Below are 21,034 nucleotides of genomic sequence, written 5' to 3'. Positions count from 1 at the left end.
TTTAACAGATTATGAGGTGAGGTGAGCTTTTCTGAGTGTTTGGTTTAGTTAGCAGAGGGGTTCACTGCTGTGTCATAACAGTATCCTGGGGCATAATTTAAACTGATTAGTTAAATTCAAATTTTTGTCAAAACAGCAGGTATCAATTTCATAGCCAAATGTGGCATATTTTCAATTTTCCAGTACACTCTGGGACTGCTAGTTAGTCAAATGACAGGTGCTTATAAGCTCTCAGTGCGGAACAGCATTCACTCTCTCTTAAAGTTACGGTACACGCCTTCAACTTCATAACACCAAAAAAAAACATATCTTTCTTTCCGTTAGTCTGTCAGTGAGCAATTCTCGGGAAGATGTAAATGGATTGGGGAGAGTGCCAAAGATGTTCACAGCGGGGTGAGGATAAATTGGAAAGGGTGGGAGGACAGGGCTGAGAGGGAGATCTGATCAAGGTTTATTGATTAATGTTCACTTTTAAAGTTAAAGAATAAATTGATGTTATTTTCTTTAACTAGTGGAATTTGGGAGTTCTCTGTCACTCATACTTTAACAGATTATGATGCAAGGTGAGCTTTTCTGGGTGTTTGGTTTAATTAACTATGACGTTCTCCCTTTACCTCCGCAGGTCAGAGAGTTCATGGTATGACGATAATGTAGCTGGGCTAGAAATCTGATTCCCAGGTTGATGGTCTGCAGTTATGGGTTCAAATCCCACCGTGGCAGATGTTAGAATTGAATTCAGTAAAATGTTGAGTAAAGCTTGTGGGACCGCAGTGGATTGTTGTAAAAACCCCAGCTAGTTCACTCCTTTCTCCAGGGATTGGAAATTTGCCATCCTTACCTAGTCTTGCCTCCAGACCCATGCAATTGCGGTTGATTTGTAACTGCTTTCTGAATTCTTCATCAGACGACTCAAAGTGTAAACTGTGTCTGCCCTCTCCACAGATGCTGACAGCTCTGCTGAGGTTAAACCAAAGTCTCCTGGCCTTTCCGATGGACGTTGAAGATCCCACTCCTGGCATTCGGCAGAAATGCAGTTTCCCCTGAATCCCAGAGCTGACACTTGTCCCTGGATCCACATCTGAAATTCAGGGAATCCCAGGCACGTCACATCATTACTTGTGGGCCTTTGCTGTGTGCAGTTTGGCAACTGTTTTCTCACTCTGGTCGCAGCGCTTCTGAAAGCTAGATTTTCCCCGTTCATTCACAGGATAAGGGTATCTCTGGCTAGGCTGGCAATTATTGCTGGTCTCTAATTGCCCCATTGCTGTGGGTCTGGAGTCATGTGTAGGCCAGACCAGGCAGTTTCCTTCCCTACTAGTGAGGTTGATCATTTTCTTTTCCTGATAATGGATTTAATGGTCATCATTCGATTCATAATTCCAGATTTTCCTTATTGATTTCAATTTCTGCTGTCTGCCGTGATGGGATTTGAACCCCAGTCCCCATGACATTAGCTGGGTTGTTGGATTAACAGTCAGTGATAATACCGGTAGGCCACTGCCTTCCCTTGCTTTACTGGGTGAAGCTAACTCCAGGACAAGGTGAGGTGGCACAAGGCTGCTACAGGATTGTGTTCCTTTCTGTATTTATTCATCAGAGTATTGAGTGCAGGAGTTGGGAGGTCATGTTGCGGCTGTACAGGACATTGGTTAGGCCACTGTTGGAATATTGTATGCAATTCTGGTCTCCTTCCTATTGGAAGGATGTTGTGAAACTTGAAAGGGTTCAGAAAAGATTCACAAGGATGTTGCCAGGGTTGGAGGATTTGAGCTACAGGGAGAGGCTGAACAGGCTGGGGCTGTTTTCCCTGGAGCGTCGGAGGCTGAGGAGTGACCTTATAGAGGTTTATAAAATCATGAGGGGGTATGGATAGGGTAAATAGGCAAGATCTTTTTCCCAGGGTAGGGGAGTCCAGAATTAGAGGGCATGGGTTTATGGTGAGAGGGGAAAGATATGTTTTAGATTAGATTACTTACAGTGTGGAAACAGGCCCTTCGGCCCAACAAGTCCACACTGACCCGCTGAAGCGCAACCCACCCAGACCCATGCTCCTACATTTACCCCTTCACCTAACACTGCGGGCTATTTAGCTTGGCCAATCCACCTGACCTGCACATTGTTGGACTGTGGGAGGAAACCAGAGCACCCAGAGGAAACCCACGCAGACACGGGGAGAATGTGCAAACTCCACACAGTCAGTCGCCTGAGGCGGGAATTGAACCCTGGTCTCTGGCGCTGTGAGGCAGCAGTACTAACCACTGTGCCACCGTGCCGCCCTAAAAGGGGCCTATGGGGTAATTTTTTCACACAGAGGGTGGTGCGTGTATGGAATGATCTGCCAGAGGCTGATACAATTAAAGCATTTTTTTTAGAATTCCTACAGTGTGGAAACAGGCCCTTCAGCCCAACACGTCCACACTGACCCTCTGAAGGGTAACCCACCCAGATCCTACTGAATGATGCACCTAACCTACACATCCCTGGACACTATGGGCAATTTAGCATGACCAATTCACCCTAACCTGCACATTTAAAAGGCGCCTGGATGGGTACATGAATAGGAAAGGTTTAGAGCGATATGGGCCAAATGCTGACAAATGGGACCAGATTAATTTAGGATATGTGGTCAGCATGGTCCGATTGGGCCGAAGGGTCTGTTTCTGTGCTGTACATCTCTGAGTCTCTGCCCCTTTCCATCTGGTGCTTTATCTTTGAGGTGCCTGCACCCCCCCCCCCTCCAACCCCCATGCCCCTACTGGGCTGTCTTCCCTTTCTGAAATGGTCATGTAATGGGAGGTAGAATTCAGGGCTTCCCCGATGAAAGGTCAAAGTGGGTGGCTTTGTGCAAAGGAGCTTTGACTTGACGTCTGAGGTCTGGGCAGACTCTGTCACTGCTAGATTTTCCTGATGCTGTTTGACAAGGCTATTTGGTCTTAACTACAGCCGGTAATCTGCAAACACCAGCTCCCTCCCCTCCCCAACCCACGTCTCTCCTCCCCAACCCCTCTCCCCAGCTCCATGGTGAGCCGTCGTGTGAACGATTAGCCTCCTGTGAGTGAGGGGCTGGTGGTGCTGGGGCAAGGAGGCATCTGTTGTCGGGAGGAGCAAGAGAGAGAGTAAAGTGTCTGACCAGCACAGAGTTCCTTTTGGAGTCCTCGTTTGTCAGTGGGTTTCACTGCACCCTCACTGGGAACAGCGCCTTGAGATTCCCCAGGGAAAACCACTCTCCCACGGACCACGGGACACGATTGAGGCCGGATTGGACCAGGTCGAAGGCAAAAGAGGCTCCCAGGTGACCCAATTCAAGATTGTAACATTCGGAAGCAGGAGGGCGTGGGGGAGGAAGGCTTGAGTTACTGACCAGGATGTTTCCCGGTGTTGGCTAGCGCTGGGCGCGGAAGGAATTGGGGGAGGTGGGGGCACGATTTCTGAATGAAAATAGAGGTGGGAATATTTTCCTGTCAGAGGGTCATCGATCTGGGGAACTCTCAGCAGAGGCTGGGCCAATGAATATGTTCAAGGGCACGCTTGGAAGATTTTCAATTGCTGAGGGAGTCAGCAAGTGTTGTAAATGTACCCACATCCACCACTTCCTCAGGACATTCACTCCACACACGAACCACTCTCCATGTAAAAAATTGCTCTGATTTCTTTTTAAATCTTGCTCCTCTCACCTTTAAAATGTGCCCCCTGGTCTTGAAATCCCCACCCTGGGGGTAAAGGGACCTTATCTATGCCCCTCGTTATTTTATAAACCTCACTGAGGTCACTCCTCAACCTCCTACGCTCCAGTGAAAAACATCCCAACCTCTCCTTACAACTCAAACCCTCCAATCCCAGCAACATCCTGGTAAATCTCTGGACTATCAGAAGGGGGAAGGGGGTGAGAGCGCGGAATGCTGACCAGATTAGATCAGCATTGAACAGCAAAGCAGGATTGAGGGGCTGAAGGGCCTTCTCGTGTTCCCATTCCACATACTCTTCCAGTTTCCCAATACATTCCCAATCTTCTGGCCCTATTCCCTCAACATCCCAACTCTCATTCCCCTCTCTCAACCTTTTGACAAATCTTGATCAATTGGGTCAATGGGCTGAGGAGTGGCAGATGGAGTTTGGTTTGGATTTATACAAAGTATTGTATTCTGATAAAACTGACAGGACTTATCTGATTAAAAATAGGTAGTGCTGTCAAACAGAGAGAGCTAGAGGTTCACGTACATAATTCTTTGAAGTTTGCATCACATATAAATAGAGGTTGTGGTGCTGGAAAAGCACAGCTGGTCAGGCAGCATCCGAGGAGCAGGAGAATCGATGTTTCGGGCATAAGCCCTTCATTCCTGATGAAGGGCTCGGCCTGAAAAATTGACTCTCCTGCTCCTGGGATGCTGCCTGACCAGCTGTGCTTTTCCAGCACTACAGTCTCGACTCTGAGCTCCAGCATCTGCTGTCCTCACTTTCTCCCATCACATATAAGCGGGGGGGGGGGGGGTTAAGAAGGGGTTTAGCACCCTTGCCTTCATTGCTCAGCCCTTTGAGTCTCGGAGTTGGGGACATCATGTTGAGGTTGTACAAGACATTGGTGAGGCCTGTTCGAGAAGATTGTGTCCAGTTCTGGTCGCCCTTAGGAAGGATATTATTAGGGGGTGGCACGGTGTCTCAGTGGTTAGCACTGCTGCCTCACAGCACCTGGGACCTGGGTTCGATTCCCGCCTCGGGCGACTGTGTGGGGTTTGGACATTCTCCCTGTGTCTGTGTGGGTTTTCTCCGGGTGCTCTGGTTTCCTCCCACAGTCCAAAGATGTGCAGTTTAGGGTGAATTGGCCATGCTCAATTGCCTGTAGTGTTAGGTGCGTTAGTCAGGGGGAATGGGTCTGGATGGGTTACTCTTGGAAGGGGCGGTATGGACCTGTTGGACCGAAGGGCCTGTTTCCATGCTGTAGGGAATCCAATCTAATTTGCAGAGGATTCAGAAGAGATTTACCAGGATGTTGCTGGGATGGGAGGATTTGAGTTGTAAGGAGAGGCTGGGATATTTTTCACTGGAGCGTAGGACCTTAGTGAGGTTTATAAAATAACAAGGGGTATAGATAAGGTCCCTTTACCCCCAGGGTGGGGATTTCAAGACCAGGGGGCACATTTTAAAGGTGAGAGGAGCAAGATTTAAAACGACATCAGACCTATTTTGTTTTATTTGGAGAGTGGTTTGTGTGGAATGAACTTCCTGAGGAAGTGGTGGATGTGGGTACAGTTACCGCGTTTAAAACACATTTAGATAAGGAATGAATGGGAAAGGTTTGGAGGGATATGGGCTAGGAGCAGGCAGGTGGGACTAGTTTTGGGTTAGGGTCAGCACGGACTGGTTGGACTGAAGGGTCTGTTTCCTTGTTGTATGACTCTATGACCCAAATATCTTGCATTCATCTAGCACCTTTTCACTGAGCCAGACGTGGGAGAGTGTTTCCCAGTATTGAGACACAGACAAGCATTCACAATCTCAGCTGCAGGGGGAGATCTTAAGTACAGGGAGGTATCAGCTCAGTCAAAGAGGCGGATTCTCAGGAATCCCTCAAAGAGAAGTGAAAGACACAGAGAGACACAGAGACGGTTTAAGGAGAGAGTTCCAGAGCTCGGGGCTCAGGCAGCCGGAGGTACTGCCCCCAATGGGGGAGCAATGGGAATCAGGGAATGGTCAAAGGGCTGTAATTAGAGGGGGTTACAGAGATAGGGAGGGGGTGTAGGGGCTGGAGGGGGTTACTGAGATAGGGAGGGGGTATAGGGGCCGGAGGGGGTTACAGAGATAGGGAGGGGGTATAGGGGCAGGAGGGGGTTACAGAGATAGGGAGGGGGTGTAGGGGCCGGAGGGGGTTACAGAGATAGGGAGGGGGTGTAGGGGCTGGGGGGGGGTTACAGAGATAGGGAGGGGGTGTAGGGGCAGGAGGAGGTTACAGAGATAGGGAGGGGGTATAGGGGCCGGAGGGGGTTACAGAGATAGGGAGGGGGTGTAGGGGCTGGAGGGGGTTACAGAGATAGGGAGGGGGTGTAGGGGCTGGAGGGGGTTACAGAGATAGGGAGGGGGTGTAGGGGCTGGAGGGGGTTACAGAGATAGGGAGGGGGTGTAGGGGCAGGAGGAGGTTACAGAGATAGGGAGGGGGTATAGGGCTGGAGGGGGTTACAGAGATAGGGAGGGGGTGTAGGGGCTGGAGGGGGTTACAGAGATAGGGAGGGGGTGTAGGGGCAGGAGGGGGTTACAGAGATAGGGAGGGGGTGTAGGGGCTGGAGGGGGTTACAGAGATAGGGAGGGGGTGTAGGGGCTGGGGGGGGTTACAGAGATAGGGAGGGGGTGTAGGGGCTGGAGGGGGTTACAGAGATAGGGAGGGGGTGTAGGGGCCAGAGGGGGTTACAGAGATAGGGAAGGGAGGTAGGGGCTGGAGGGGGTTACAGAGATAGGGAGGGGGTGTAGGGGCTGGAGGGGGTTACAGAGATAGGGAGGGGGTGTAGGGGCTGGAGGGGGTTACAGAGATAGGGAGGGGGTGTAGGGACTGGAGGGGGTTACAGAGATAGGGAGGGGGTGTAGGGGCTAGAGGGGGTTACAGAGATAGGGAGGGGGTGTAGGGGCTGGAGGGGGTTACAGAGATAGGGAGGGGGTGTAGGGACTGGAGGGGGTTACAGAGATAGGGAGGGGGTGTAGGGGCTTGGGGGGGGGGGGGGTTACAGAGATAGGGAGGGGGTGTAGGGGCCGGAGGGGGTTACAGAGATAGGGAGGGGGTGTAGGGGCTGGAGGGGGTTACAGAGATAGGGAGGTGTTGTAGGGGCTGGAGGGGGTTACAGAGATAGGGAGGTGTTGTAGGGGCTGGAGGGGGTTACAGAGATAGGGAGGGGGTGTAGGGGCCGGAGGGGGTTACAGAGATAGGGAGGGGATGTAGGGGCTGGTGGGGGTTACAGAAATAGGGAGGGGGTGTAGGGGCTGGAGGGAGTTACAGAGATAGGAAGGGGATGTAGGGGCTGGAGGAGGTTACAGAGTTAGGGAGGGGGTGTAGGGGCTGGAGGGGGTTACAGAGATAGGGAGGGGGTGTAGGAGCTGGAGGGGGTTACAGAGATAGGGAAGGGTGTAGGGGCTGGAGGGGGTTACAGAGGTAGGGAGGGGGTGTAGGACCTGCCCTGTTCAGTAGCTGCCCTGAGGGAGTGCTACACTGAGGTGTGTGCAGTTGTGTGTGAAACATTCCTGTGTCTGCAATTTCAGTTCCTGACGAAGATCCTGGATGAGGGTGGAGGGGTTAATGTGGAGGGAATATTTCCCATTGTGGGTGAGTTGAGAACCAGGATTCCCTGATGAAGGGAGGATCCAATCTTTGTACCTCACAGGTTGAAGGAACAGTTCAGTAGCCTTTCTCTAAAGCGCAGTGTACAGTCATAGAGATGTACAGCACAGAAACAGACCCTTCGGTCCAACCCGTCTGTGCTGACCAGATATCCCAACCCAATCTAGTCCCACCTGCCAGCACCCGGCCCATATCCCTCCAAACCCTTCCTATTCATATACCCATCCAAATGCCTCTTAAATGTTGTAATTGTACCAGCCTCCACCACATCCTCTGGCAGCTCATTCCATACACGTACCACCCTCTGGGTGAAAATGTTGCCCCTTAGGTCTCTTTTATATCTTGCCCCTCTCACCCTAAACCTATGCCCCTCTAGTTCTGGACTCCCCCACCCTAGGGAAAAGACCTTGTCTATTTATCCTATCCATGTCCGTCATGATTTTATAAACCTCTATGAGGTCACCCCTCAGCCTCCGACGCTCCAGGGAAAACAGCCCCAGCCTGTTCAGCCTCTCCCTGTAGCTCAGATCCTCCAACCCTGGTCACTATTAGTAACAACCTTGTAAAACATTTTTGCACTATATCCAGTTTACCAACATCATTCCTCTAACAGTGTGCCAGAACTATATTCTCTCTCTCTCTCTCTCCCCGCTCCTCCTTCTGTCTCTCTCTTTTTCTCTCACTCTTTTTCCCTGTCTCTCACTCTCTGTGTCTCTATCTCTCTCTGTCATTCTGTCTCTCTGTCATTTTCTCTCTCTGTCACTCTCTCTAAGTCTCTTTCTTTTTCTGTCCCTGTCACTCTCTTTCTGTCTCTGTGTTTCTCTCTATCATTCTCAATCTCTTTCTGTCTGTTTGTCTTTCCAGCTCTTTCCATTTGTCTCTCTGTCACTGTCACTCACTCTCTGTCTCTCTCTTTCTGTCTGTCTCTCACTCACTCTCTGTCTGTCTCTCTCTGTCATTCTGTCTCTCTGTCACTCTCTCTCTCTGTCATTGTCACTTACTCTCTGTCTCTCTCTGTCATTGTCACTCTCTCTGTGTATCTCTCTCTCTCTATCTCTCTCTCAGTCACTGTCACTCTCTCTGTGTATCTCTCTCTCTCTCTATCTCTCTCTGTCACTGTCATTCTATCTCTCTCTCTCTGTCTCTGTCTATCTGTCTGTTTGACTCTCTCTGTCTCTCTCTCTCTCTCTCCCTCTCTCTCTCTTTCTCTGTTATTCTCTCTCTCCCTCTGCCTGGTGGGTCTTTTGCCTCCTGAAGGGTTAGGCCGATGGATTTTGCCGGTCTGGAGACGGTGGTGGCGAACTCAGCCTACCTGGCAGCCAGGGGCAGTATCGATAGTCACTTGGCGTTTGCCATGCAGGACCGAAGGATGAGGGCCCGCCTGAAGTTGCCCCCAGTGTCTCAGTGCCAGCCCACCGAGGGTGAGATGGACTTGACATTTGAGAGCATTTGCTGCCAGCAACCCGTGGGCAAGAGGCTGTTCCAGCAGCACCTGAGGAGCACCGAACAGTTCAAGATGGCCGCTGGGCTGTGGCAGGTCATGGAGGACTACAACAGCAGGCTGGAGGAGGCCGAACACATCCCGCTGGCCCTGACCATCGTCCACCAGTACTACGATCCAGACTCCCGGGATTTCTGCTCCTTCCTGAGTGAGGACGCCATCGCACGGGTGCATGAGGTCGCGAGGTTAGGCAAGGCCGACCTGTTCCGGGAATCGGAGCAGCAGCTCCTGAGCTACCTGGAGGCCCAGGCCTTTGAGGGCTACAAGACCAGCCAATTCTTCCAGCGCTTCCTGCAGTTCAAGGGGCTGGAGGGACAGCCAGTCGGAGACGAGTGGTTCGCCGACTTGCGGGTCCTGGGCAAGGGGGGCTTTGGTGAGGTGTGTGCCTGCCAGATGAGGGCCACAGGAAAACTCTACGCCAACAAAAAGCTCAACAAGAAGCGGCTGAAGAAACGCAACGGCCATGAGGTAGGCTGCAGGGGATCGGAGACTGGGCTGTGAGGTGGGTGGAGCTAGGATCCACACCCCAAACTCCCCCCCCAAGCCCCGCATACCCTCCAAAACCCCCTCACACACAGAGAAAACTAACAAAGTTCCCGCGTGCTGACTTTGAACGTAGTGTTAATACTCAGTCTTCAGTGTGAAATGGAGAAAGCCAATCAAGTCAGTGTATCTAAACTCTCCACGTCATTTAGCCCTTCCAATTCAGACTAACCCTCGAAACAGCACCCCAGCCAGACCCAGCCCATATTTCCACGGCCAACCCACCCTGACCTGCACATCCCTGGACTGTGGGAAGAAACCGGAGCACCCGGAGGAAACCCACGCAGACACGGGGATAATGTGTAAACTCCACGCAGAAAGTTGCCTGAGGCAGGAATTGAACCCAGGTCGCTGACAGCAGAGCTAGTCACAGAGCCACTGCCTGCATTGGGGACTCCTTCAGTAGGAACATATTAGGTCAGTGAGATTTTATTCTCTTATGGATGTCATAGACTGGACCCAACATTTCCTGCCCAGTCCCTAGTTGCCCCCCTTGAGAAGGTGGGGGGTGAGCTGCCTTCTTGACCCACTGCAGTCCATGTGCTGGAGGGTAGACCCACAATGTCCCTGAGGGAGGGAATCCCAGGATTCTGACCCAGCCACACTGAGGGAACGGCGATATATGTCCAAGTCGGGATGGTGAGGGGCTCGGAGGGGAATTTGGAAGGTGTCACTATGTCTACACTGTCACACTACAATAGGAGATCGGCACGATTTCACACGATGGGTCACTAGGAACTGGACAGGGAGGAAACCAGCGGCTGAATGATCATCATCCCAGCGTGGCCCCTACACCCCCTCCCTATCTGTGTAACCCCCCTCCGGCCCCTACACCGCCTCCCTATCTCTGTAACCCCCTCCAGCCCCTACACCGCCTCCCTATCTCTGTGACCCCCCTCCGGCCCCTACACCCCCCCCCTATCTCTGTGACCCCCCTCCGGCCCCTACACCCCCTCCCTATCTCTGTGACCCCCCTCCGGCCCCTACACCCCCTCCCTATCTCTGTGACCCCCTCCAGCCCCTACACCCCCTCCCTATCTCTGTGACCCCCTCCAGCCCCTACACCCCCTCCCTATCTCTGTAACCCCCCTCCGGCCCCTACACCCCCTCCCTATCTCTGTGACCCCCTCCAGCCCCTACACCCCCTCCCTATCTCTGTAACCCCCTCCAGCCCCTACACCCCCTCCCTATCTCTGTAACCCCCTCCACCCCCTCCCTATCTCTGTAACCCCCTCCTGCCCCTACACCCCCTCCCTATCTCTGTAACCCCCTCCTGCCCCTACACCCCCTCCCTATCTCTGTAACCCCCTCCAGCCCCTACACCCCCTCCCTATCTCTGTAACCCCCTCCAGCCCCTACACCCCCTCCCTATCTCTGTAACCCCCTCCGGCCCCTACACCCCCTCCCTATCTCTGTAACCCCCTCCAGCCCCTACACCCCCTCCCTATCTCTGTAACCCCCTCCAGCCCCTACACCCCCTCCCTATCTCTGTGACCCCCTCCAGCCCCTACACCCCCTCCCTATCTCTGTAACCCCCTCCAGCCCCTACACCCCCTCCCTATCTCTGTAACCCCCCTCCGGCCCCTACACCCCCTCCCTATCTCTGTGACCCCCTCCAGCCCCTACACCCCCTCCCTATCTCTGTGACCCCGTCCAGCCCCTACACCCCCTCCCTATCTCTGTAACCCCCTCCAGCCCCTACACCCCCTCCCTATCTCTGTAACCCCTTCCACCCCCTCCCTATCTCTGTCACCCCGTCCAGCCCCTACACCCCCTCCCTATCTCTGTAACCCCCTCCAGCCCCTACACCCCCTCCATATCTCTGTAACCCCCTCCAGCCCCTACACCCCCTCCCTATCTCTGTAACCCCCTCCAACCCCTACACCCCCTCCCTATCTCTGTAACCCCCTCCAGCCCTTACACCTCCTCCCTATCTCTGTAACCCCCTCCAGCCCTACACCCCCTCCCTATCTCTAGAACCCCCTCCAGCCCCTACACCCCCTCCCTATCTCTGTAACCCCCTCCAGCCCCTACACCCCCTCCCTATCTCTGTAACCCCCTCCAGCCCCTATACCCCCTCCCTATCACTGTAACCCCCTCCAGCCCCTACACCCCCTCCCTATCTCTGTAACCCCCTCCAACCCCTACACCCCCTCCCTATCTCTGTAACATCCTCCAGCCCCTATACCCCCTCCCGATCTCTGTAATCCCCTCCAGGCCCTACACCCCCTCCCTATCTCTGTAACCCCCTATGCCCCCTCCCTATATCTGTAATCCACCTCCAGTCCCTACACCCCGTCCCTATCTCTGGAATCCCTTCCAGCCCCTACACCCCCTCCCTATCTCTGTAACCCCCTCCAGTCCCTGCACCCCCTCCCTATCTTTGTAACCCCCTCTAGCCCCTACACCCCCTCCCTATCCCTGTAACCCCCTCCAGTCCCTACACCCCCTCCCTATCTCTGTAACCCCCTCTAGCCCCTACACCCCCTCCCTATCTTTGTAACCCCCTCTAGCCCCTACACCCCCTCCCTATCTCTGTAATCCCCTCCAATGCCAGCCCCTTGACCTTCCCCCAATTCCCTTCGCTCCCCCATTGGGGGCAGTGCCTCCAGCTGCCTGAGCCCTGAGCTCTGGACACCCCCCCCCCCCCCCCTCTCTGAACCCCTCCCTGTGTCTCTCTCTGTGTCTTCTCCTTTAAGACGCTCCTTGATATCAATCTCGTTATGATCGCCGGTCCGTAATATCCCATCGGAGCCAAAGGTTTGCCCCGGGGAATGGGATGTTCGGCTTCGTGAGAGGTGCTATGCGAATGAAAATTGGTATTTGGGCTCTGACTGGATTGTGAGTGTCTCATGCTCTTCTCCTGCCCTCTCTCTCCCTCTCTAGGCTGTGAAGATTGAGAAACAGATTCTGGCCAAGGTTCACAGTCGTTTCATTGTGACACTGGCTTACGCGTTTCAGACAAAGCATGAGTTGTGTTTGGTAATGACCTTGATGAATGGGGGTGACCTCAGGTAAGAGACGTCTCCCCTCATTAATCCATCAGTCACTGAAATGTGTTCCAGCATAGCTGACAACGTTAACCTCCTGAAGAGCCCAGTGCCCCTAACACACTGCTCCCAGAGTCTCCCACCATGAACCCCGGCTTCCCACCAATCCTGTCCCTCTCTCCATCACTCTCCATCACTCGGTCTCACATCACTTTTCTGAGTGATTCCGACCCCGTGGAGTTTAAAACCCACCACCCTGTAGCTGACTTCCACACTGGAAAAGTTGAGGCCACTCATCCCCTTCTAACCTATCCCTCTACTCATGGCTAACCTACTCCGTGTCTCCCACTGAGCTGCATTCATCACAAAACCCTCAGGCCCTCTGTTGCAGGATGGTTTGCCAAAGAGAGTTCCACGTTTCTCCCACCCTCTGTATCTCGGAATGTTTCTTAGCTTCACACTGGGATCTCATTTGTTGGACCCTGCTGCACTCCCTGGTCTCTGCATCCAGCACAAACCATTGCACCCTTTAATATTTTGCTCCACTTCCATCTAGAAGGACAAGGGGCAGCAGTTACACGGGAACCCCACCCCCTGCAAGTTCCCCTCCGAGCCCCTCACCATCCTGACTTGGGAATATATCGCCGTTCCCTCAGTGTGGCTGGGTCAGAATCCTGGGATTCCCTCCCTCAGGGACATTGTGGGTCTACCCTCCAGCACATGGACTGCAGTGGGTCAAGAAGGCAGCTCACCCCCACCTTCTCAAGGTGGGCAAATGCTGAGCCCAGCACTTTTTTTCTGTCTCTAGCTGCCCACTTTGTACCCAACAGATGGCGCAGGACAGCAAGAGAGATGCCCCTGGGATCTTGCTGTGCACCGGTTGGCTGTTGCCCATGCTGAGAGAAGGCAAGATTTCAGTGGGGGAGGTGTGAGGGGAGTGGGGAACAACGTGATGTTTGGTGTGAGTCTCTCTCCAAGGATGCTTCTGTATCAATCGCAGCGGTGGATCCGAATTTCCACGCAGATTAGCTCGGAATCAGATTAAGACAGGATTTGGCAGGTCTGAGGTCAATCACTGTGTGCCCACATGGACTGTGACAACCTGTCATCGAAGGTCCATCTGTGCACTTTCAGCTGGCCACACACCCATTTGTTCGAAAAGTGTCACGTGTCTGAGAGTCAGAGATTCGTAGTGTGCTGAATGAGTCCGTTCAGCCCTTCGGGTCTCTGCCAGCTCTTCGTCAGGCCTCTCCAATTTAAACCCCCCCCAGCCCTGACACTCTCCCACACCCACCACCAACACAGCTCTGATAATCCCACCTTCTCAACCATATATTGTTTGGATTCTGTTCTGAGGGTGCCTGGAGCAGGTGCTTCTGTCGATGAAGTTCGGGTCAGGGAAGGAGAACGAAGTGGGCTCATCAGAAAGAAAGACTTACATTTCTCTGGCATCACCTTCATCCTCAGCTCAGAGAAACACTGTTATTGCTGTGAGGGAGGAAATTCAGCAACCAGTCATCGTACACCAAGTCCCTACAAGCGATGAAGAGCAATCTGTCTAAATGATTTTACCCCAACACAGAGGCACAGATTGGCCCCGGATCCACATTCAGCAGTGTCCATGCAAACACTTGTATTAACCTGAGATGTTACCGACCCTCCGACAGTGCAGCACACCCTCAGCACTGACCCTCCGACAGTGCTCACTCCCTCAGCACTGACCCTCCGACAGTGCGGCAGTCCCTCAGCACTGACCCTCCGACAGTGCCCACTCCCTCAACACTGACCTTCCGACAGTGCAGCACTCCCTCAGCACTGACCCTCCAATAGTGCCCACTCCCTCAACACTGACCCTCTGACAGTGCCCACTCCCTCAACACTGACCCTCTGACAGTGCCTACTCCCTCAGCACTGACCCTCCGACAGTGCCCACTCCCTCAGCACTAACCCTCCGACAGTGCCCACTCCCTCAGCACTGACCCTCCGGCAATGCAGCACTCCCTCAGCACTGACCCTCCAATAGTGCCCACTCCCTCAACACTGACCCTCTGACAGTGACCACTCCCTCAACACTGACCCTCTGACAGTGACCACTCCCTCAGCACTGACCCTCCGACAGTGCCCACTCCCTCAGCACTGACCCTCCGACAGTGCCCACTCCCTCAGCACTGACCCTCCGACAGTGTGGCACTCCCTCAGCACTGACCCTCCGACAGTGCCCACTCCCTCAGCACTGACCCTCTGACAGTGCCCACACCCTCAGCACTGACCCTCTGACAGTGCCCACTCCCTCAGCACTGACCCTCCGACATTGTGGCACTCCCTCAGTACTGACCCTCTGACAGTGCCCACTCCCTCAGCACTGACCCTCCGACAGTGCGGCACTCCCTCAGCGCTGAGCTTCCTTCCAATCTAAATTAGTCCCACATTCCTATTCCTGGCCCATATCCCTCCAAACATTTCCTGTTGATGGACTTCTCCACATGCCTTTTAAATATGGTGACTGTACCCACATCCCCCACTTCCTCTTTGCCCTCCCTCCTACTACCTGTTTCTCATTGACAGGTATCACATCTACAATGTGAATGAGAAGGTGCCAGGCTTTGAGGAGGCCAGAGCGTGTTTCTACTCCGCCCAGATCCTCTGTGGCCTGCAGCACCTCCACCAAAACCGTATCATCTATCGAGACCTCAAACCGGAGAACGTGCTGCTTGATGACAATGGTAAATGGAGAGGCCATTCAGCCCCAACATTCCTGTGCAGACTACACAGAGGGAGCTTTACCCTGTATCTAACCCCGTGCTGTCCCTGTCCCTGGGAGTGTTTGATGGGGGGGACAGTGTAGAGAGAGCTTTACCCTGTATCTAACCCCGTGCTGTCACTGTCCTGGGAGGGTTTGATGGGGGACAGTGTAGAGAGAGCTTTACTCTGTATATAACCCCGTGCTGTCCCTGTCCCTGGGAGTGTTTGATGGGGGACAGTGTAGAGGGAGCTTTACTCTGTATCTAACCCCGTGCTGTCCCTGTCCTGGGAGGGTTTGATGGGGGGACAGTATAGAGGGAGCTTTAATTTGTATCTAATCCCGTGCTGTCCCTATCCCTGGGAGTGTTTGATGGGGGACAGTGTAGAGGGAGCTTTACTCTGTATCTAACCCCATGCTGTCCCTGTCCTGGGAGTGTTTGATGGGGGACAGTGTAGAGGAAGCTTTACTCTGTATCTCACCCCATGCGTCCCTGTCCTGGGAGTGTTTGATGGTTGAACAGTGTAGAGGAAGCTTTACTCTGTATCTAAACCCGTGCTGTCCCTGTCCTGGGAGGGTTTGATGGTTGAACAGTGTAGAGGGAGCTTTACCCTGTATCTAACCCCATGCTGTCCCTGTCCTGGGAGTGTTTGATGTGGGGACAGTGTAGAGGGAGCTTTACTCTGTATCTAACCCCGTGCTGTCCCTGTCCCTGGGAGTGTTTGATGGGGACGGTATAGAGGAAGCTTTACTCTGTATCTAACCCCGTGCTGTCCCTGTCCTGGGAGTGTTTGATGGGGGGGACAGTGTAGATGGAGCTTTACATTCAGTTTGAGAGGAGGAGAGAGAACGTCAGTTGATATCGTTGGGTATCGAGGTGTTCCATTTCACTCCAATCAGATTCTCATTGTACGTCAATGCGATTTATTACGAGGCAGTGTGGACATTAATTGGGGTTTTGTTTGTTCCCCTCTGTATAACCTCAAACTGCAGGGGCTGAGAAAGGAGATTTGTGCTCCTCATGTGTGACTCTGTCAATAAACATGGGAGTCCATAAATATTGCCGCCACCAACTCAGTCCTTCATCAATTGGCTTTCGGCAATGCAATATTGTCTCTCCTAGAATCCCAAAAATGTGGAAGTAGGCCATTCGGCCCATTGAGTCCATACTGACCCTCTGGATAGCATTACACCCAGACCACACTATTCCTGTCAGCCTTATTTCCCGTGAGCAATCCACCCTAACCTGCACATCCCTGGGCACTATGCCATCCCGTATTCCCAATTCCTCCGCCTCCGCTGGATCTGCTCCCAGGAGGACCAGTTCCACCACAGAACACACCAGATGGCCTCCTTCTTTAGAGACCACAATTTCCCTTCCCACGTGGTTAAAGATGCCCTCCAACGCATCTCGTCTACATCCCGCACCTCCGCCCTCAGACCCCACCCCTCCAACCGTAACAAGGACAGAACCCCCCCCTGGTGCTCACCTTCCACCCTACCAACCTTCACATAAACCAAATCATCCGCCGACATTTCCACCACCTCCAAAAAGACCCCACCACCAGGGATATATTTCCGTCCCCATCCCTTTCCGCCTTCCGCAAAGACCGTTCCCTCCGTGACTACCTGGTCAGGTCCACGCCCCCCAATAACCCACCCTCCCGTCCTGGCACTTTCCCCTGCCACCGCAGGAACTGTAAAACCTGCGCCCACACCTCCTCCCTCACCTTCATCCAAGGCCCTAAAGGAGCCTTCCACATCCATCAAAGTTTTACCTGCACATCCACCAATGTCATTTATTGTATCCGTTGCTCCCGATGCGGTCTCCTCTACATTGGGGAGACTGGGCGTCTCCTAGCAAAGCGCTTTAGGGAACATCTCCGGGACACCCGCACCAATCAACCACACCGCCCCGTGGCCCAACATTTCAACTCCCCCTTCCACTCTGCCGAGGACATGGAGGTCCTGGGCCTCCTTCACCGCTGCTTCCTCACCATCCAATGCCTGGAGGAAGAACGCCTCATCTTCCGCCTCGGAACACTTCAACCCCAGGGCATCAATGTGGACTTCAACAGTTTCACCCTAACCACCCTAACCATCACATCCCTGGACACAATGGGACAATTTCCCATGGCCAATCCACCCTAACCTACACATCCCTGGACACTATGGGACAATTTCCCATGGCCAATCCACCCTAACCTACACATCCCTGGACACTATGGGACAATTTCCCATGGCCAACCCACCTCAACCTGCACATCCCTGGACACTATGGGACAATTTCCCATGGCCAATCCACCCTAACCTGCACATCCCTGGGCACTATGGGACAATTTCCCATGGCCAACCCACCCTAACCTGCACATCCCTGGACACTATGGGACAATTTCCCATGGCCAACCCACCCTAACCTGCACATCCCTGGACACTATGGGACAATTTCCCATGGCCAATCCATCCTAACCTGCACATCCCTGGACACTATGGGACAATTTCCCATGGCCAATCCACCCTAACCTACACATCCCTGGGCACTATGGGACAATTTCCCATGGCCAATCCACCCTAACCTGCACATCCCTGGGCACTATGGGACAATTTCCCATGGCCAACCCACCTGAACCTGCACATCCCTGGACACTATGGGACAATTTCCCATGGCCAATCCACCCTAACCTGCACATCCCTGGGCACTATGGGACAATTTCCCATGGCCAACCCACCCTAACCTGCACATCCCTGGACACTATCGGACAATTTCCCATGGCCAACCCACCCTAACCTGCACATCCCTGGACACTATGGGACAATTTCCCATGGCCAATCCACCCTAACCTGCACATCCCTGGACACTATGGGACAATTTCCCATGGCCAATCCACCCTAACCTACACATCCCTGGGCACTATGGGACAATTTACCATGGCCAATCCACCCTAAACTACACATCCCTGGGCACTATGGGACAATTTCCCATGGCCAATCCACCATAACCTACACATCCCTGGGCACTATGGGACAATTTCCCATGGCCAATCCACCCTAACCTGCACATCCCTGGGCACTATGGTACAATTTCCCATGGCCAATCCACCCTAACCTGCACATCCCTGGGCACTATGGGACAATTTCCCATGGCCAACCCACCCTAACCTGCACATCCCTGGGCACTATGGGACAATTTCCCATGGCCAATCCACCCTAACCTGCACATCCCTGGGCACTATGGGACAATTTCCCATGGCCAATCCACCCTAACCTGCACATCCCTGGGCACTATGGTACAATTTCCCATGGCCAACCCACCCTAACCTGCACATCCCTGGGCACTATGGTACAATTTCCCATGGCCAATCCACCCTAACCTGCACATCCCTGGACACGATGGGACAATTTCCCATGGCCAATCCACCCTAACCTGCACATCCCTGGGCACTATGGGACAATTTCCCATGGCCAATCCACCCTAACCTGCCCATCCCTGGGCACTATGGGACAATTTCCCATGGCCAATCCACCCTAACCTGCACATCCCTGGACACTATGGGACAATTTCCCATGGCCAATCCACCCTAACCTGCACATCCCTGGGCACTATGGGACAATTTCCCATGGCCAATCCACCCTAACCTGCACATCCCTGGGCACTATGGGACAATTTCCCATGGCCAACCCATCCTAACCTGCACATCCCTGGACACTATGGGACAATTTCCCATGGCCAATCCATCCTAACCTGCACATCCCTGGACACTATGGGACAATTTCCCATGGCCAACCCACCCTAACCTGCACATCCCTGGGCACTATGGGACAATTTCCCATGACCAACCCACCCTAACCTGCACATCCCTGGACACTATGGGACAATTTCCCATGGCCAACCCACCCTAACCTGCACATCCCTGGACACTATGGGACAATTTAACACGGCCAATCCACCCTAACCTGCACATCCCTGGGCACTATGGGACAATTTCCCATGGTCAATCCACCCTAACCTGCACATCCCTGGGCACTATGGGACAATTTCCCATGGCCAATCCACCCTAACCTGCACATCCCTGGGCACTATGGGACAATTTCCCATGGCCAACCCACCCTAACCTGCACATCCCTGGGCACTATGGGACAATTTCCCATGGTCAATCCACCCTAACCTGCACATCCCTGGGCACTATGGGACAATTTCCCATGGTCAATCCACCCTAACCTGCACATCCCTGGGCACTATGGGACAATTTCCCATGGCCAATCCATCCTAACCTGCACATCCCTGGGCACTATGGGACAATTTCCCATGGTCAATCCACCATAACCTGCACATCCCTGGGCACTATGGGACAATTTCCCATGGCCAATCCATCCTAACCTGCACATCCCTGGGCACTATGGGACAATTTCCCATGGTCAATCCACCCTAACCTGCACATCACTGGGCACTATGGGACAATTTCCCATGGTCAATCCACCCTAACCTGCACATCCCTGGGCACTATGGGACAATTTCCCATGGCCAATCCATCCTAACCTGCACATCCCTGGGCACTATGGGACAATTTCCCATGGTCAATCCATCCTAACCTGCACATCCCTGGGCACTATGGGACAATTTCCCATGGTCAATCCACCCTAACCTGCACATCCCTGGGCACTATGGGACAATTTCCCATGGTCAATCCACCCTAACCTGCACATCCCTGGGCACTATGGGACAATTTCCCATGGCCAATCCATCCTAACCTGCACATCCCTGGGCACTATGGGACAATTTCCCATGGTCAATCCACCATAACCTGCACATCCCTGGGCACTATGGGACAATTTCCCATGGCCAATCCATCCTAACCTGCACATCCCTGGGCACTATGGGACAATTTCCCATGGTCAATCCACCCTAACCTGCACATCACTGGGCACTATGGGACAATTTCCCATGGTCAATCCACCCTAACCTGCACATCCCTGGGCACTATGGGACAATTTCCCATGGCCAATCCATCCTAACCTGCACATCCCTGGGCACTATGGGACAATTTCCCATGGTCAATCCATCCTAACCTGCACATCCCTGGGCACTATGGGACAATTTCCCATGGTCAATCCACCCTAACCTGCACATCCCTGGGCACTATGGGACAATTTCCCATGGTCAATCCACCATAACCTGCACATCCCTGGGCACTATGGGACAATTTCCCATGGCCAATCCATCCTAACCTGCACATCCCTGGGCACTATGGGACAATTTCCCATGGTCAATCCACCCTAACCTGCACATCACTGGGCACTATGGGACAATTTCCCATGGTCAATCCACCCTAACCTGCACATCCCTGGGCACTATGGGACAATTTCCCATGGCCAATCCATCCTAACCTGCACATCCCTGGACACTATGGGACAATTTCCCATGGCCAACCCACCCTAACCTGCACATCCCTGGGCACTATGGGACAATTTCCCATGGCCAACCCACCCTAACCTGCACATCCCTGGGCACTATGGGACAATTTCCCATGACCAACCCACCCTAACCTGCACATCCCTGGACACTATGGGACAATTTCCCATGGCCAACCCACCCTAACCTGCACATCCCTGGACACTATGGGACAATTTAACACGGCCAATCCACCCTAACCTGCACATCCCTGGGCAATATGGGACAATTTCCCATGGCCAATCCACCCTAACCTGCACATCCCTGGGCACTATGGGACAATTTCCCATGGCCAACCCACCCTAACCTGCACATCCCTGGGCACTATGGTACAATTTCCCATGGTCAATCCACCCTAACCTGCACATCCCTGGGCACTATGGGACAATTTCCCATGGTCAATCCACCCTAACCTGCACATCCCTGGGCACTATGGGACAATTTCCCATGGTCAATCCACCCTAACCTGCACATCCCTGGGCACTATGGGACA

General features: G+C 53.3%; 1 protein-coding gene across 2 annotated transcripts in view; it reads left to right on the top strand.

Moving 5' to 3' along the window:
- Window positions 1–3,039: 3,039 nt before the first annotated feature.
- LOC140492652 (rhodopsin kinase GRK1-like) overlaps window positions 3,040–21,034 on the top strand; it is an 82,897-nt gene continuing 64,902 nt past the window's right edge. The window contains exons 1-4 of one of the 2 annotated variants that reach the window (XM_072591690.1): window positions 3,040–3,292; window positions 8,576–9,287; window positions 12,249–12,376; window positions 14,918–15,075. In XM_072591690.1, coding sequence (XP_072447791.1) covers window positions 8,586–9,287; window positions 12,249–12,376; window positions 14,918–15,075 — 988 coding nt within the window. In that variant the 5' untranslated portion in view covers window positions 3,040–3,292; window positions 8,576–8,585. Of the gene's footprint in view, window positions 3,293–8,442; window positions 9,288–12,248; window positions 12,377–14,917; window positions 15,076–21,034 lie in introns of those variants that run through there. The other variant, XM_072591691.1, reaches the window with a different exon arrangement.

The sequence above is a fragment of the Chiloscyllium punctatum genome, chromosome 21 (assembly GCF_047496795.1).
Source record: "Chiloscyllium punctatum isolate Juve2018m chromosome 21, sChiPun1.3, whole genome shotgun sequence".
Taxonomy (NCBI): domain Eukaryota; kingdom Metazoa; phylum Chordata; class Chondrichthyes; order Orectolobiformes; family Hemiscylliidae; genus Chiloscyllium; species Chiloscyllium punctatum.
This window is presented reverse-complemented; position numbering and strand designations above follow the sequence as displayed.